Source organism: Micropterus salmoides, unplaced genomic scaffold, assembly GCF_014851395.1.
Source record: "Micropterus salmoides isolate LMB-PRFRI ecotype aquatic unplaced genomic scaffold, ASM1485139v1 Ms_hic_scaffold_16, whole genome shotgun sequence".
In the NCBI taxonomy this organism is placed as follows: domain Eukaryota; kingdom Metazoa; phylum Chordata; class Actinopteri; order Centrarchiformes; family Centrarchidae; genus Micropterus; species Micropterus salmoides.
Window position 1 is genome coordinate 581991 of NW_024040707.1, and position 18910 is coordinate 600900.

Here is an 18910-nt window from a genome sequence, read left to right on the forward strand (position 1 = left end):
GGGGTTAAACACGTCGCTTCAGCGTGACGACGTGAATCTTTTTATTTTAATCTCGCTGCTAAAAGAACAAAATCAAATCCAATTTGCTCTGAATCCCGTCTGACACATTCCCCGTGGTTTAAAGTATTAGTGTGTGGAGGATTATTTCCTTTTCACTCAGGACATGTGACACAGAAACAGTGAACACGGTGCACCTTTAATCTGCACAGGAAACGTGTCAGTCAGGAGTCACAGCTGATTGGACGACAAGCATGTCAATCAAGACAAACATGCCCCCCACCCCCCTTAAAGGCTTAAAGGCCCAGTCTGCTACATGATGGGTTCAGTGAAGCGTTCAGGACACGTTGATCATTTATTAAAAACCTCTCAGTCACAAGAAAGAACAAATAAAAGTCTACGCCACAAATCATTTGGAGAAGAACTCTGAACTGTCACGACCAGATCACAGTTTTTCTTTGCTTTTCAGTTTAGTTCAATTTGTTTTTAAAACAGTTTGTTAGATTTTGAAAAAGTAGCTTTAGTATCTGTGGTATTTGTCGGGGACGAGGTAGCTTCTGCTTGGCGTCCTCCCTCACCTTGTTAAGCTAAGCTAACTTAGCCCTTCTTCTGCATCTTTCATCACCTTCTCCTGCGAGGCAGCTGCTCTTAGCTGATTCCCAGTCGGGCCTGTGGAATAAACTGAAGACGTTTAGTCAGTTTGTCTCACGGCACAGTCTCAGTCAGCTATTGTTGTTTCCGTAAAGTTTCTTCACACCTAGTTGTCATTTTTATGTTAGTTTGTGTTAACGATAACGACCTCGGTGATTGATTCAGGGATTCAAGGAGGTCAGAGCGAGCGGCTCAGGACGATAACAGCAAAGAGCGAGAAAGTGTAAAAAACTGCACATTAAGCATCTAACGTGTGTTTCAGGTCCGGGTTTGGCCTTCATTGCGTACCCGATGGCGGTCAGTCTGATGCCGGTGGCTCCTCTCTGGGCGGCGCTCTTCTTCTTCATGCTGCTGCTGCTGGGACTGGACAGTCAGGTGACCACACCTCCCTTCATTCCTGCTGTTACATATATACACTCTTGAACAAAATCTTAAGACCGGGGGAAACATTGCAAGTACTCGCATTTCGCGCTGGTGGATCATAACCGGGTTGTAAGTACTGCTTCAAAATGCCAAAAGAAGAAACAGGCTCCATCATGATTTGGGGTGCTTTTTCCTTCAATGGGAAAATGGAGCTTCAGGTTGTCCAGGGGCGTCAAACGGCGACTGGCTATGTGGGCATCCCTCTTGACTGAGGGCCCCCGTCTGTGCGGTAATAACTGGGTCTTTCAACAGGACAACGCTGCAATTCACAACGCCCGCCTGACGAAGGACTTCTTCCAGGAGAATAACGTTGCTCTTTTGGACCATCCTGCGTGTTCTCCTGATCTAAATCCCATTGAGAACATTTGGGGATGGATGGCAAGGGAAGTTTACAAAAACGGATGTCAGTTCCAGACCGTGGATGCCCTTCGTGAAGCCACATGAAGCAACGTTCCCAGCAGCCTCCTGGGAACAGTCGCATCAAGCATGCCGAAGCAAGCGTTTGAAGTGATCAACAAGAACGGTGGGGCTACTCACTACTGAGTCCTTTTTTGACACTTTTAGTTCTGTTGTAGGTTATTTTGGGCTATGGTTTAAACCTTGATCAGCTGATGAACAGCCTGTTTGAGTTTAAATGCAGTTTTCAATAAATGCTACTCTCTATTTTTGTCTCTGCTCCTGTTTCTTCTTTTGGCATTTTGAAGCAGTACTTACAACCCGGTTATGATCCACCAGCGCGAAATGCGAGTACTTGCAATGTTTCCCCGGTCTTAAGATTTGTTCAGGAGTGTATATATATATATATATATATATATATATATATATATATATATATATGTGTGTGTGTGTGTGTATGTATGGAAAATCACATGACCTCCACTTACTTTCGGTTGAGCTCCTTCCTTCCTATTTCTATTAAACTTCTATTAAAAGTTTCAGTCGAGTCACATTATTATTTTGTCAAAGTTACATCATCATCATCATTTCTACAGTCTAAGTTGTGCCACAGTAAAGTTTTTTTAGAGTATGCCATAGTTTAGTAAATGTGCCGTCTGTATTCTGTAACAGGAAAGTACGGCAGAAAACTGTCAGTCAGTAAACTATGGGATAGAATAGTGCACCACAGGAAAATTGTGGCGTATTGTAGTATGTCAAAGTAAATTATGTAGTTGGAAAGTATGTCATAGTATAATATGTCAGTGGAAAGTATTTCATAGTAGAGTGAGTCATGTAACGTATGCTGTCTGATAGTATAATGCAGGAAACTGTGATAGTACTTCAAAGTACAATAAGTCAAAGAGAGAGAGGCTGGCGGTGCATTCGATGACGCTCAGATAGGAAAAACTACTCATTTATATATTATAGCTTTTTAAATGTAATGTCTCAAATGTTCTTAACTCTGAACTACATGAATTATGTTTTTGCACTCAAAAAAATCATCTTATTTTCTGGAAGATTTGAGATAACAAACCCCCCTCAGCAGATAATTGTGCTGCCTCAGGCGTAGTAATGATTTTAAATCAAATATGGTCCCAACATCTTTCTGTTGAAGCTGTTTTATTTAGATCCCACCATGTGCTGACCTCTTTTCTGCTCCAGACTTTTCTAGATTTGCAGAGTGCCTGTTCAGTGCAGGAATGCATGACGTTGAGGCATTTTGACCTCAAAATATGTTTAAAACATTTAAATGTTTCCTTAGACGGTGCACATCTTTTTTATTCTCAAGTTATTAGTGTCTAAACATCCAAAATGATTTAGTTTAGTCTTCCTCACAGCAGATGCTCATGTCGATGGTCCTCCTCTAAGAACTGTTGCATCATATCTATTCTTCCATGTCTCTGAAACAGCGTCAAGTATATAAATAAATCGTAACGGGTAGCAGTGAGAGCTGCTGGGAAACGCTCTGCGGTAGAGGGTTCATTTATAAACTGGATCTTATTAAGTGTATTAAAATAAATGTTTTTGGTTTTCTGACCTGTGTGTCTCTTTCACCCACGTGATGGGCGCACAGACTAACCGTTCATCTCTCTCCCTGTCTGCAGTTTGTCGGCGTGGAGGGTTTTGTCACTGGAATTCTGGACGTGTTTCCTGGAAAGCACCACCATCGCTACAAACGGGAGATCTCTGTGGCGATATGCTGCTTGCTGTGCTTCATTATAGACCTCTCCATGGTGACCCAGGTCAGTTACAGACCGGCTCTTGGTATGTATAAATATATCTCTCTACTGTGAACACAGAGCTGGAGCTTCTGACTGAACTTTAAAGTAGAGAAAACAAGAAGCCAACTCTTCAGCTGGTCACTCAGTTTACCTGACAGTCAATCTCTCCTTCTCTGCAGGGAGGGATGTATGTCTTCCAACTGTTTGACTACTATTCGGCCAGCGGGATGACACTGCTGTGGCAGGCATTCTGGGAATGCATAGTAGTTGCCTGGGTCTACGGTATGCAACACACACACACACACACACAGTGTAGTGTTGCATGGTGGGACGCTCTAAAGTATCTGATCTCAGAATAGGTGTGTGAATAGTTGTCACATGATGTTACAGTAAAGGTCACAGTTCGACCTGCTGATGTTGATCTTATCATGCTATAAAAATGCTACGCCACAATAAAAGAAGAAGAAGACAGACTTTATTTATCCTGCAAGGGGAAATTCAGCATTTTTTATTTCACTCACTTATTATTAGACACACATGGAGTGACACGTGAAGAAGGGGGGGGGGCACGTAGTCAGGCCCCTGGAGCAGGTGGGGGTTCAGGGCCTTGATCAATGGGACCTCTGCAGGGCCCAGGAGGTGAACTGGCACCTCTGCAGCTATCAGTCCACACCAGCGCCCTCCTCACAGACAGTTAGTAAAGTACAAAACATCATAGAGAAGTATATCATAAAAACTGTCATAGTACAGTATGTCATACAATACTTAGTAGTATATTATCTGGTAAAAAACTTCACAGTATAGTATGTGGTAAAAAGCTTCATTGTATAATATGTTGTAAAAAACTTTGTTGTATAATATGTTGTAAAAAAACTTCATAGTATAATATGTAGTAAAAAACTTTATATTATAGTATGTTTTTAAAAAACCTTCACAGTATAGTATGTTGTAAAAAACTTCATAGTATAAAATGTGGTAAAAAACTTCATAGTATAGTATGTTGTAAAAAACTTAATTGTATAGAATGTGGTTCAAAACCTCATATTGTAGTATGTTATAAAAAACTTAATTGTATAGTATGTTGTAAAAAACTTGATTGTATAGTAGGTTGTAAAAAACTTAATTGTATAGTATGTGGTTCAAAACCTCATATTGTAGTATGTTATAAAAAACTTAATTGTATAGTATGTTGTAAAAAACTTCATATTGTAGTATGTTGTAAAAAGCTTCACAGTATAGTATGTGGTAAAAAACTTCAGAGTATAGAATGTGGTTAAAAACTTCATATTGTATGTTGTAAAAAACTTCATAGTATAGTATGTGGTTAAAAACTTCATAGTATAGTATGTTGTAAAAAACTTCATAGTATAGTATGTGGTAAAAAACTTCATAATATAGTATGTGGTTAAAAACTTCATATTGTATGTTGTAAAAAACTTCATAGTATAGTATGTGGTTAAAAACTTAATTGTATAGTATGTTGTAAAAAACTTCATAGTATAGTATGTGGTAAAAAACTTCATATTGTAGTATGTTGTAAAAAACTTCATAGTATAGTATGTGGTTAAAAACTTCATAGTATAGTATGTGGTAAAAAACTTCATATTGTATGTTGTAAAAAACTTCATAGTATAGTATGTTGTAAAAAACTTCATAGTATAGTATGTGGTAAAAAACTTCATAGTATAGTATATTGTAAAAAACTTCATATTGTAGTATGTTGTAAAAAACTTCATAGTATAGTATGTGGTTAAAAACTTCATATTGTAGTATGTTGTAAAAAAACTTCATAGGATAGTATGTGGTTAAAAACTTCATAGTATAGTATGTGGTAAAAAACTTAATTGTATAGAATGTTGTAAAACACTTCATAGTATAGTATGTGGTAAAAAACTTCATAGTATAGTATGTGGTAAAAAACTTCATAGTATAGTATGTTGTAAAAAACTTCATAGTATAGTATGTGGTTCAAAACCTCATATTTTAGTATGTTGTAAAAAACTTAATTGTATAGAATGTTGTAAAAAAACTTCATAGTATAATATGTGGTAAAAAACTTCATAGTATAGTATGTTGTAAAAAACTTCATAGTATAGTATGTGGTAAAAAACTTCATAGTATAGTATGTTGTAAAAAACTTCATAGTATAGTATGTTGTAAAAACTTCACAGTATAGTATGTTGTAAAAAACTTCATAGTATACTATGTGGTTAAAAACTTCATAGTATAGTATGTTGTAAAAAACTTCACAGTATAGTATGTTGTAAAAAACTTCATAGTATACTATGTGGTTAAAAACTTCATATTATAGTATGTTGTAAAAAAACTTCAAAGTATAGTATGTTGTAAAAAACTTTATAGTATAGTATGTGGTAAAAAACTTAATTGTATATTATGTTGTAAAAAGCTTCATTGTATGATATGTGGTAAAAAACTTCATAGTATAGTATGTAGTTAAAAACTTCATAGTATAGTATGTTGTAAAAAACTTCATAGTATAGTATGTGGTTAAAAACGTCATAGTATAGTATGTTGTAAAAAACTTCATAGTATAGTATGTGGTTAGAAACTTCATATTATAGTATGTTGTAAAAAACTTCATAGTATAGTATGTTGTAAAAAACTTCATAGTATACTATGTGGTTAAAAACTTCATATTATAGTATGTTGTAAAAAACTTCAAAGTATAGTATGTTGTAAAAAACTTTATAGTATAGTATGTGGTAAAAAACTTCATAGTATAGTATGTGGTTAAAAACTTCATAGTATAGTATGTGGTAAAAACTTCATAGTATAGTATGTTGTAAAAACTTCATAGTATAGTATGTGGTTAAAAACTTCATAGTATAGTATGTGGTAAAAACTTCATAGTATAGTATGTGGTAAAAAACTTCATATTATAATATGTTGTAAAAACTTCATACTATAGTATGTGGTTCAAACCTCATATTGTAGTATGTTATAAAAAACTTAATTGTATAGTATGTTGTAAAAAACTTAATTGTATAGAATGTTGTAAAAAACTTCATAGTATAATATGTGGTAAAAAACTTCATAGTATAGTATGTTGTAAAAAACTTCATAGTATAGTATGTGGTAAAAAACTTCATAGTATAGTATGTTGTAAAAAACTTCATAGTATAGTATGTGGTTAAAACTTAATTGTATAGTATGTTGTAAAAAACTTCATAGTATAGTATGTGGTAAAAAACTTCATATTGTAGTATGTTGTAAAAAACTTCATAGTATAGTATGTGGTTAAAAACTTCATAGTATAGTATGTGGTAAAAAACTTCATATTGTATGTTGTAAAAAACTTCATAGTATAGTATGTTGTAAAAAACTTCATAGTATAGTATGTGGTAAAAAACTTCATAGTATAGTATATTGTAAAAAACTTCATATTGTAGTATGTTGTAAAAAACTTCATAGTATAGTATGTGGTTAAAAACTTCATATTGTAGTATGTTGTAAAAAAACTTCATAGGATAGTATGTGGTTAAAAACTTCATAGTATAGTATGTGGTAAAAAACTTAATTGTATAGAATGTTGTAAAACACTTCATAGTATAGTATGTGGTAAAAAACTTCATAGTATAGTATGTGGTAAAAACTTCATAGTATAGTATGTTGTAAAAAACTTCATAGTATAGTATGTGGTTCAAAACCTCATATTTTAGTATGTTGTAAAAAACTTAATTGTATAGAATGTTGTAAAAACTTCATAGTATAATATGTGGTAAAAAACTTCATAGTATAGTATGTTGTAAAAAACTTCATAGTATAGTATGTGGTAAAAAACTCATAGTATAGTATGTTGTAAAAAACTTCATAGTATAGTATGTTGTAAAAAACTTCACAGTATAGTATGTTGTAAAAAACTTCATAGTATACTATGTGGTTAAAAACTTCATATTATAGTATGTTGTAAAAAAACTTCATAGTATAATATGTGGTAAAAACTCATAGTATAGTATGTTGTAAAAAACTTCATAGTATAGTATGTGGTAAAAAACTTCATAGTATAGTATGTTGTAAAAAACTTCATAGTATAGTATGTGGTAAAAAACTTCATATTGTAGTATGTTGTAAAAAGCTTCACAGTATAGTATGTGGTAAAAACTTCATAGTATACTATGTGGTTAAAAACTTCATATTATAGTATGTTGTAAAAAAACTTCAAAGTATAGTATGTTGTAAAAAACTTTATAGTATAGTATGTGGTAAAAAACTTAATTGTATAGTATGTTGTAAAAAACTTAATTATATAGTATTTTATAAAAAACTTCATTGTATATTATGTTGTAAAAAGCTTCATTGTATGATATGTGGTAAAAAACTTCATAGTATAGTATGTAGTTAAAAACTTCATAGTATAGTATGTTGTAAAAAACTTCATAGTATAGTATGTTGTAAAAAACTTCATAGTATAGTATGTAGTTAAAAACTTCATAGTATAGTATGTTGTAAAAAACTTCATAGTATAGTATGTTGTAAAAAACTTCATAGTATAGTATGTTGTAAAAAACTTCATAGTATAGTATGTTGTAAAAAACTTCATAGTATAGTATGTGGTTAAAAACTTCATATTATAGTATGTTGTAAAAAACTTCATAGTATAGTATGTAAAAAAAACTTCATATTGTAGTATGTGGTTTAAAACTTCATATGTAGTATGTTGTAAAAAACTTCATAGTATAGTATGTAAAAAAAACTTCATATTGTAGTATGTGGTTAAAAACTTCATATTGTAGTATGTTGTAAAAAACTTCATAGTATAGTATGTGGTTAAAAACTTCATAGTATAGTATGTGGTTAAAAACGTCATAGTATGGTATGTTGTAAAAACTTCATAGTATAGTATGTGGTTAAAAACGTCATAGTATAGTATGTGGTTAAAAACTTCATATTGTAGTATGTTGTAAAAAACTTCATATTGTAGTATGTTGTAAAAAACTTCATAGTATAGTATGTTGTAAAAAACTTCATATTGTAATATGTTGTAAAAAAAACTTCATAGTATAATATGTGGTAAAAACCTTCATTCTATAATATGTTGTAAAAACTTCATAGTATAGTATGTTGTAACAAACTTCATAGTATAGTATGTGGTAAAAACCTGCATTATAATATGTTGTAAAAACTTCATAGTATAGTATGTTGTAAAAAACTTAATTGTATAGCATGTTGTAAAAAGCTTCATAGTATAAAATGTGGTTAAAAACTTCACAGTATAGCATGTTGTAAAAAACTTCATAGTATAAAATGTGGTAAAAAACTTCATAGTATAGTATGTTGTAAAAAACTTAATTGTATAGAATGTTGTAAAAAGCTTCATAGTATAATATGTGGTAAAAAACTTCATAGTATAGTATGTTGTAAAAAACTTCATAGTATAGTATGTGGTAAAAAACTTCATATTGTAGTATGTTGTAAAAAGCTTCACAGTATAGTATGTGGTAAAAAACTTCATAGTATACTATGTGGTTAAAAACTTCATTGTATATTATGTTGTAAAAAGCTTCATTGTATGATATGTGGTAAAAAACTTCATAGTATAGTATGTGGTTAAAAACTTCATATTGTAGTATGTTGTAAAAAACTTCATATTGTAGTATGTTGTAAAAAACTTCATAGTATAGTATGTTGTAAAAATTCATAGTATAGTATGTGGTAAAAAACTTCATAGTATACTATGTGGTTAAAAACTTAATTGTATAGTATGTTGTAAAAAACTTAATTATATAGTATTTTATAAAAAACTTCATTGTATATTATGTTGTAAAAAGCTTCATTGTATGATATGTGGTAAAAAACTTCATAGTATAGTATGTTGTAAAAAACTTCATAGTATAGTATGTGGTTAAAAACGTCATAGTATAGTATGTTGTAAAAAACTTCATAGTATAGTATGTGGTTAGAAACTTCATATTATAGTATGTTGTAAAAAACTTCATATTGTAGTATGTTGTAAAAAACTTCATAGTATAGTATGTTGTAAAAAACTTCATAGTATAGTATGTGGTAAAAAACTTCATATTGTAGTATGTTGTAAAAAGCTTCACAGTATAGTATGTGGTAAAAAACTTCATAGTATACTATGTGGTTAAAAACTTAATTGTATAGTATGTTGTAAAAAACTTAATTATATAGTATTTTATAAAAAACTTCATTGTATATTATGTTGTAAAAAACGTCATAGTATAGTATGTTGTAAAACACTTCATAGTATAGTATGTGGTAAAAAACTTCATATTATAGTATGTTTTAAAAAACTTCATTTTGTAGTATGTGGTTAAAAACTTCATATTGTAGTATGTTGTAAAAAACTTCATAGTATAGTATGTAATAAAAAACTTCATAGTATAGTATGTTGTAAAAACCTTCATTGTATAATATGTGGTAAAAACTTCATAGTATAGTATGTGGTTAAAAACTTCATAGTATAGTATGTGGTTAAAAACTTCATAGTATGGTATGTTGTAAAAACTTCATAGTATAGTATGTGGTTAAAAACTTCATAGTATAGTATGTGGTTAAAAACTTCATAGTATGGTATGTGGTTAAAAACTTCATATTGTAGTATGTGGTTAAATACTTCATATTATAGTATGTGGTTAAAAACTTCATATTGTAGTATGTGGTTAAAAACTTCATATTGTAGTATGTTGTAAAAAACTTCATATTGTAGTATGTTGTAAAAAACTTCATATTGTAGTATGTTGTAAAAAACTTCATAGTATAGTATGTGGTTAAAAACTTCATATTATAGTATGTTGTAAAAAAAACTTCATAGTATAGTATGTGGTTAAAAACTTCATATTGTAGTATGTGGTTAAAAACTTCATAGTATAGTATGTAATAAAAAACTTCATAGTATAGTATGTGGTAAAAACCTTCATTGTATAATATGTGGTAAAAACCTTCATTGTATAATATGTGGTAAAAACTTCATAGTATAGTATGTGGTTAAAAACTTCATAGTATGGTATGTTGTAAAAACTTCATAGTATAGTATGTGGTTAAAAACTTCATAGTATGTGGTTAAAAACTTCATAGTATGGTATGTGGTTAAAAAACTTCATAGTATAGTATGTGGTTAAAAACTTCATAGTATAGTATGTGGTTAAAAACTTCATATTATAGTATGTTGTAAAAAACTTCATATTGTAGTATGTTGTAAAAAAACTTCATAGTATAGTATGTTGTAAAAAACTTCATAGTATAGTATGTGGTTAAAAACTTCATAGTATAGTATGTTGTAAAAAACTTCATAGTATAGTATGTGGTAAAAAACTTCATACTGTAATATGTTGTAAAAAAACTTCATAGTATAGTATGTGGTTAAAATCTTCATAGTATAGTATGTTGTAAAAAACTTCATAGTATAGTATGTGGTTAAAAACTTCATAGTATAGTATGTTGTAAAAAACTTCATAGTATAGTATGTGGTAAAAAACTTCATACTGTAATATGTTGTAAAAAAACTTCATAGTATAGTATGTGGTTAAAAACTTCATATTGTAGTATGTGGTTAAAAACTTCATATTGTAGTATGTTGTAAAAAACTTCATATTGTAGTATGTTGTAAAAAACTTCATATTGTAGTATGTGGTTAAAAACTTCATAGTATAGTATGATAAAAAAAATTCATAATATAGTATGTGGTTAAAAACTTCATATTGTGGTATGTGGTTAAAAACTTCATATTGTAGTATGTGGTTAAAAACTTCATATTATAGTATGTGGTTAAAAACTTCATAGTATAGTATGTGGTTAAAAACTTCATATTGTAGTATGTGGTTAAAAACTTCATAGTATAGTATGTGGTTAAAAACTTCATATTGTAGTATGTGGTTAAAAACTTCATAGTATAGTATGTGGTTAAAAACTTCATAGTATAGTATGTGGTTAAAAACTTCATATTGTAGTATGTGGTTAAAAACTTCATAGTATAGTATGTGGTTAAAAACTTCATAGTATAGTATGATAAAAAAAAATCATAATATAGTATGTGGTTAAAAACTTCATATTGTAGTATGTGGTTAAAAACTTCATAGTATAGTATGATAAAAAAAAATCATAATATAGTATGTGGTTAAAAACTTCATAATATAGTATGTGGTTAAAAACTTCATAGTATAATATGTGATAAAAACTGCCATAGTATGTTGTATATTTGTCATAATGCAGTACTTTTATGCAGTAGTGCAGTGTGTCACAGTAGGATGTCGCAGTGAACCGTTTCCACGTGGACCCTGGGAGGTTAATGTCAGTCCGCTACAGCGTCACATCTGCTCCCTGAGGACTGACGACTCGCTCTTTTATTGCAGGTGCCGACCGCTTCATGGACGATGTGGCCCGTATGATTGGCTACCGGCCTTTCCCCTGGATGAAGTGGTGCTGGTCCTTTATAACTCCATGCGTGTGCATGGTAAGCAGAGCGCTGAACTTTCCTCCAACATGTCACAGAAAGTCACAGAGCGGCTCGTTGGCGTTCAGCAAACACTCTTTACGTTCCTCTGCCCACAGAGAGGTTTTATTCTAAACATACTAACACATCAAAGCCAGCAGGTGTAACATTAACTGTTCAGCCTTCATTAACTTTGCCCCCCCCCCCTCTTCTCTGCAGGGCATCTTTCTGTTCCACCTCATTAACTACAAGCCGCTGACCTACAACAACGTGTACGTGTACCCGTGGTGGGGCGAGGTGATTGGCTGGTGTTTGGCGCTGTCCTCCATGCTCTGCATCCCCATCAGCCTCCTCTACAAACTCTTCAGAGCCAAGGGAACCTTCAAAGAGGTCAGCGCTCACACCGGACCCGGGGAAAGCAAACGCTGCCACAGCGTCCTGTGAAAGTCTGCAGATAAACTTTCCACCTGCAGATTTTACACTTTGCGCCCCTGTTGTGAACACGCTAGAGTTCAGTACAGAAACAATGATTTACCTCAGTAACAAATGTTCAATAAATGTTTGAGTTCATTCATTTGAATCACGAACGACTCAGCACTTCATTTTTCTTTTAAGATATTTATTTAGTGGAGGAAAACAGATTTGACTGTAATTTTCAGATTTTATCAGAAGAGGTCTGAACGTTCGGCCTCAGGTTTGTGAAGTGATCCTCTGTTTGGACTTTACACAGACCAACAGGTGGGGGGGGGAGCTGAGAGCAGGACGTCGGTAATGAGCCAATAAAACATAAAGCAAAAGCGGCGTCTCGTCTGCGCGTCCGTTAAACTTTCTGCTTTGTGTTGCAGCGCTGGGCCCACCTGACCACTCCGGTGTGGGGGGTCCACCACCTGGAGTACATGGCCCCCGACATCAAGTCCCTGACCTCGCTGTCCCCCGGCACCGACGACAACAAGGTCATCATCTTTGAGAGCGTCATGTAGGCGGGACTCCGCCGATCACAGCGCTCCATCTCCATCCGTCCCACCTGTGACAAGATGGCCGACACCCGACCTCCAGACTTACCTCCACCCGGCACCCGGCCTCAGAGTGGACCTCCCCGGATCCGCTGGTCGGTCTGTCTCCTCTGCTCCACCAAACGTCAGCCGGACCAAAGCTTCCCTCTTTTCCAGATGAACTAAATTTGTGATTAAAACCAGCAGCTCACTGAGTTCTTTCCCCGCAGAGGGCGTCGCTTCGTCGACGTCTCAATAAAGGACGAAATGTTCCCACAACACGTCAAAGAGCACGAGAGGAGGACCTGGAGGCTGGACTTCCTCCATGTTGGATGAAGGCTGCAATCTTGTCTTGGTGGGGGGGGGGGGGGGGGGGGGGGGGGGCTATGCAAACACACACGCACACACACGCACGCACACACGCACACACACTCTCATCATCACACCAACAACATTCAGTCTGGAATTGTGGGTAAAAATGTGAACGCATGTGTTTGGTACGTTGACCCTGTGTGTGTGCTGGCTGTTTATCCAGACAGAGTTGTGGACCGACGGACTGACTGACCCCCAGAAGGTAGCAGAGGTCATCTGAGGGAATCCGCTTCAGTCCTGCAGTCAAACCTGTAAAAGGAAAAGTTTCTGATCCTGAACGTGACTTTTCTTGACCACGTCTGAGAGTTCGGCTGCAGGACTGAAGCGTAAAAGAAGTTCCTGTTCCAGAGCAGCCAGCGGTCTTTGATCCCGTCTATGAGCACTTTATGTGACGTGTGATTGTTGAAGTCTGAAACTCAAACCGCCGTTTAAACATATCAGCACTGCTCGTCTCCTTCCAGCGCTGAAGCTAAAGTCCTGCTACTGATCCCAGAACAGTCCGGACTCCTAAGCAGTGAGCGGGTCTCTGACCTCCGACCTGTTGTCACACCGAGGTCCACCTGGATCCACCTGGATCCACCTGGGTCCACCTGGGCCCAGCTGGGCCCACTTTTCCCTGAATGCACACAGAAAGGAAACATCCCAACTGAACGTCCACTTACCAGCTGAACCTGCAGCTTTCCAAAAAAATTAAACAAGCAACAGTTTTGCTAATTTGATGATTATCAGGTGATTTATCAGGTCAAACACGACCCGGTTCAGCTTCTTACAAGCGGATCTGGTTCCCGCAGAGCAGCTGCATTGATTATTAGAGAACATGTTCTGCAGCTGGGTCACTTTGTGCCGTCGTTCGGTTTGAGTACAGAACCAGTTTCATTCGGCCGGGTCGTGTCGTTGCCTCAGTTACCTGACCTTAGGCTCCTCCTTCTGTCAATCACAACTCGGCCATCCGACCAATCCCAGGCTCATCCAGGAGTCCTGGTCTGAACACAAACAGAGATTAAAGTCTGACGCAGCACAGTTCAGAATAACACAGAGACTGGAATCCCTCTGGGATTAACCCCTTCTGGTTCTGGATCCGACTTCATGTGTGAGAAGCAGGTCAAAGGTCGGGCTTTCCTCTGCGTCCCCGGGCCGTCGACTAAAGTGCCAAACAGAGCGATAATCGCCCTGCAGGGCTGATCCCAGACCAGGGCTCAAGGCTGCCAATATCAACCTCCTTTCTCTTCTTCTTCTTTTTCTTTCTCGTTTCTATAGTCTCATCAAGGCTGAGCTCCTCCCACCAAACGCCGCGCTCTCCTCCAGCTGAAGCTGGTCCTGAAACTGAACAGGAACACGTTAGGAACTGGTTTCCTGGGCTGGTTCTGATTACAGATTCATTCTTATTTCGTCTTACAAACCTGCTGGTTCTGTCCATCCCTGAAAACCCAGATTCATCCAGTCAGCACAAAGGACAGCCGCCGAGGCTCCATGAAGCTCCAGTTTCACTGTTAAAGGCATCCTTATCAAACGTGTTTGAGTTTTTAGTGGCTGATATTTTGTAATCAGATGTTAGAGTCAGCCTCCAACATCCAGGACGTGCTGGGCTCAGATCGACCAGCAGGACCTTCATTTTAAATTTAAAACTCTAAAGTCGCCGTGAGGGTTAGGGTACTGAGAAAGGATCAGAGGAAGAGTCCGTATGAACCGGTCCGATCAGCTGGTGGGGGAGATGAGAGCCGGGGGACTCAGCTGGACGCCGAGCGTTGCCTTACGTCGTTGTCTTAACTCCAGAGCCCGTACGGCTGACTAGCCAAACCCTGCAGGACTGCAGGCTCTGGTTAGTTTCCACCAATCAGCAGTCTGTGGGGGGGGCGTGTCTCCAACTCTGTCTCCTAGCAAACACTCACCATCCACCTATCAGGGGGAAGCAACCATCAGAATGTCAGATTTGATGAAAGTACACGTTTGCACACTGTTGGCCGGCACTTTGAAACAGAATCCTGTTAGAAGTTTTCTTTTACATATTGTAAAATGAACCAGAGATTTATTTTGTGGAGGCTTTTATTTTGCTGATACATATACAGATATATATATATATATATTGAATATCTTTGTGTGGTATCAATATTTAATGCACTATGTAAATGTGATGATGATGATGATGATGATTTCTGACTGATTGTTCACGTTGAGCCGGCGAACACGAGCTTCAGGCTCCCTCACTCAAACCTTCAGATCCAACTTCTTTTAGCTTCTAATGCTAACGTCAGCAGCAGGTTAACGCTTCCCCGCTCGGCCCGCTTCAGGCCGCAGCTTTAAAGGTTCTCCAACACCAGCGCCATAACGACAAGCTGAAATCTGACAGCACATGTGATGCTGTGAAAATAAAACTGGCTTAAGAAATTAAACCAAAACTGTAAAACTGGGCTCACTGGACGTAGACGTGTCACATTTGGTGGCTCTGCTTCCGGAGTTAATCTATTAAAAGTACGCTGGAGCAGTGAGGTGACGTCTGACTGGCTAATGTGAACAAGCAGCGAGCGGCGGGGCTTTTTATTTTGGCGGGTTTGCTGCAATGCAGTGATGTTAAGGCCGGCGAGGCTTCGTGTGGCTCTGAACACACCATGAAAGGGAATCTTTCTTTACTTTTTTGATTTCTAATTTTCAAAGTGCTCAAATGTTTGAAGAGTTTTAGTTTTAGTTGGTTTATTTTGTCTCTGTGTGTTTCCCCCACGGCTCACATTATTATAAGTATTATTATTTCCAAGCAGAAAGGAAAGTTTGATCTACTTTCCACATGTTCTACATCATGGCAGATGGTGCAGTAACTTTAATTAATGTTTTAAAAGTGAACAGAAAAAACACGGTAAAGGCTGAGGAAGCCCATGTGACGCTGCAACGACCAGCTGATCAGTACGCAGCAGAACAGCTACCTCAAAGGTGAGATGGCCACCTGGACAGACGCTGCAGCAGAAAAAACAACTACATGTCCCAGCAGTCAGTGGGAGCTTCCAGACACCTTCTTACCAGTTAATCAGTTAATATGAGACATGGCCATATATGGAGAGTCCCAGCAGCCAATCCGCTCAGTCCCTTCCTGATCTTAAAAACACAACGCAATCACGCCAAAACAAGTCTGAAACACAAATGGCCGCCTCACGGCCGCCAAAGTCTGTCCTTCAGGGTGATTAAACCCAAACTGAGGGGTGTTCACTATCGACCCTCACACGATCAGCTGTGACGTTAACAATCCCAAGTATCACTGGCTGCACCAACGATCTGCTTCTAGCGTCTCTGATTCTCCATCTTTGACCTGAAGCATCTTTCTGAATAATCTTTTAATTAGGAACTGAAGACGGACTCTGACAGTTTAAATCAGTTCAAATCTGACTAATTAATGATAGAAACTAGATGATTGGCTGGTCTGGAGATTATAACTCCGCAGTGCAGATTAAAACTTTACAGATCACATGTTGTTGTAGGTCACAGGTGACTCAAGTGCCACTGATATCTGTGATTCCACTAATGAACTAACCTGAGCAGTATTTTATAGAAACTCTGATCAAACATAGAACCTTTTATTTTTAAAGCATTATTGTTTTTTAACGTGTCGTCTCTGAGCTGGAGCCTGGGAGGGTCCGAGGGTCTGCAGCCGGAAAATGAAAATGTACGTTACCAGACGTTTCATCTTGTCTTTGTGCTCTTCAGCCAAAAAAAACAACCTGTCAGCTGGTTTCCTTCAGCAGAGAGCGCCGGCCTCCCAGAAACGACTGAAGTCTGCTTCCCCCTCCAGGCGTTATCAGACCAGCAGAGTTTACTTCAGCTTCATTTTACTGTCAGTGATTTTTTAGTGATCAGTGATTTTACAGCCAAAAACATTGCCAAAGTGTTTTTTAACCTCCAAAAACAAAACTACTGAAGCTCAAAGGGAAAAAGATTTGTTTCTTTTTGGTTTCTTGTGATCACGGGAAAGTTGCTTTCTTTTCTTCAGGCTGGTATTTACGACGCGTCACTGGTGCTCCTGAAAAACGAAATCTTCCATCAGGATATAAAACAACTTTCTCACCTTCGTGTGTTTTGGGAAGTTGACCTGAGGTCTGATGTTGTAGCACTGGAAGCAGCAGGGGGCGCTCTCCCTCGGCGGGACACCCCATCATGTTTGGGCTGAAAACAGAGAGCAAGTCGCTTTAAAGACGAGAGAGAGACGTTGTCACTGGAGGTTCCTTTTAACAAAAACATCACAAGGTTCATCAGATACGACGAATATATGAAGAGCTAAAATAAGTAGATGAAAAATTGAACAAGTCTTATGATGACGACTAAAGCCTGATTTATTCTTCTGATATCTGTGGCGTTGGCAATGCACGTACCCTCACATTTATACTTGTGCGATGGTGTCTGCATCTCTCTGCAGTTACACCGCCAAAGCACTAGCTGAAGGTGGATTTCTATGTGCCACTGTTGACTTCTGCCGGTGAGCCATCTAACTTCCTGTTAACCCTTCGCTAACTTGAATTGAGGTACAATAATAACCGAGTGACTCTTTTAGATTTTCCTAATGTTATCAACTGAATGACTCGGGGGTTGTGACGCTCTAAAGAAAGTATCCACCATTTTACAGCCGCTGGTTTGGCTTCAAAGCACAGAGCACTTCCTGTGGAAATGATGCTACCAATCCGACCAATCACAGTTCTTGCGGTCTACGTCTCGGCCACATGTAGTTACATTTTTGAGGATGTGCGAGTCAGGCTCAGCGCAGAGGTATAAATCAGGCTTTAACGTGTCCAATTCTGACACCTGTATCACATTTCCAATGGTAGCAGTGATCAGTAGAGGTGTGTTGTCAAGCTCATTGACGACTGTGTCCTCAATTGGAAAAGGAATCATCCAATCAGAGTCATCTTCTTGTGACAGAGCCAGAAAAATAGCAACAAATATATGTCTAATAAAATGTCTCCAAGAGTGGGGGAGATGGTAACAGCTTAAAACGTTTTTATTAATATCGAATGGAAATGACAACATCATCAGCAAACAGTCGTCCACAGTCTGAAACCTCCGTCCTCCTCCGCTGCGTGAGCTTCCAGAAATATAGTTAATCTTCATCTTCTCTCCCTCTGGTGCTGAAACTAAGTTTTTTTTAAAGTGATTTCAGTCTTGTGTGTTTTCAGCCCAAACTGAGCTACATGCTGACCTTGCTCGTCCCGGCGTCGGCCATTTTCTTGTACCTGTGTCTGTGTGACTTCCTGTAAACCGCAGTCTTCCATCCATACCTGTAGATTAGACAATCGATTAGGTGATAAGTAGCTTAATTAATGAATAAATAGCTGTGTTAATGATAGTGACGACACTAGGGGCTCTGCGTTGAAGAAAGAGTTTAACTTTGAGCCCTGAGGTCACCTGTTTCGTTGTTTGACCCCTGTGAGGGTCTTCATGCTGTAAGCCACTGTGACCATTCACTACCAAGGCAATAAAACTAACGTCATGACAAACAACTGATCTGTCTGGGTCGTCTTTCATTTGTGAACACATATCTTAAAGAGCTCATAGTACCTTACTACCCCACCAGAGCACTGCGCTCCCAGAATGCAGGGATACTTGTGGTTCCTAGAGTCTCCAAAAGTAGACTAGGAGCCAGAGCGTTCAGCTATCAAGCTCCTCTCCTGTGGAACCAGGTTCCAGTTTGGGTTCAGGAGGCAGACACCATCTCCACATTTAAGAGTAGGCTTAAGACTTTCCTCTTTGATAAAGCTTATAGTTAGGGCTGGCTCAGGTGAGTCCTCAACCATCCCTTAGTTATGCTGCTATAGGCCTAGACTGCCGGGGGATTTCCCATGATGCACTGAGCTCCTCTCTCCTCTACTTTCTCTCCCTCTGTATGCAACCTTATCCCATTATTGCATGTTACTAACACAACTTCTCCC

The 18910-nt window shown here is 37.0% G+C and overlaps 1 protein-coding gene across 1 annotated transcript; it reads left to right on the forward strand.

The window, feature by feature from the left end:
• Positions 1 to 454: 454 nt before the first annotated feature.
• On the forward strand, positions 455 to 18485 carry LOC119905556 (sodium- and chloride-dependent creatine transporter 1-like). Its single transcript, XM_038722707.1, has 6 exons — positions 455 to 1023; positions 3114 to 3251; positions 3410 to 3512; positions 11564 to 11664; positions 11863 to 12033; positions 12489 to 18485. The coding sequence occupies exons 1-6, from the start codon at positions 940 to 942 to the stop codon at positions 12621 to 12623; spliced, it is 732 nt and encodes a 243-aa protein (XP_038578635.1). The 5' UTR covers positions 455 to 939; the 3' UTR covers positions 12624 to 18485.
• The last annotated feature ends 425 nt before the right edge of the window (positions 18486 to 18910 follow it).

Bases quoted from the DNA above. Each gene is read 5' to 3' on its own strand.
- LOC119905556 (XM_038722707.1), top strand. From the start codon at position 940: ATGGCGGTCAGTCTGATGCCGGTGGCTCCTCTCTGGGCGGCGCTCTTC. The intron at 1,024-3,113 runs GTGACCACACCT...CCCTGTCTGCAG, and splicing joins TGCTGGGACTGGACAGTCAG to TTTGTCGGCGTGGAGGGTTT. The intron at 3,513-11,563 runs GTATGCAACACA...CTTTTATTGCAG, and splicing joins AGTAGTTGCCTGGGTCTACG to GTGCCGACCGCTTCATGGAC.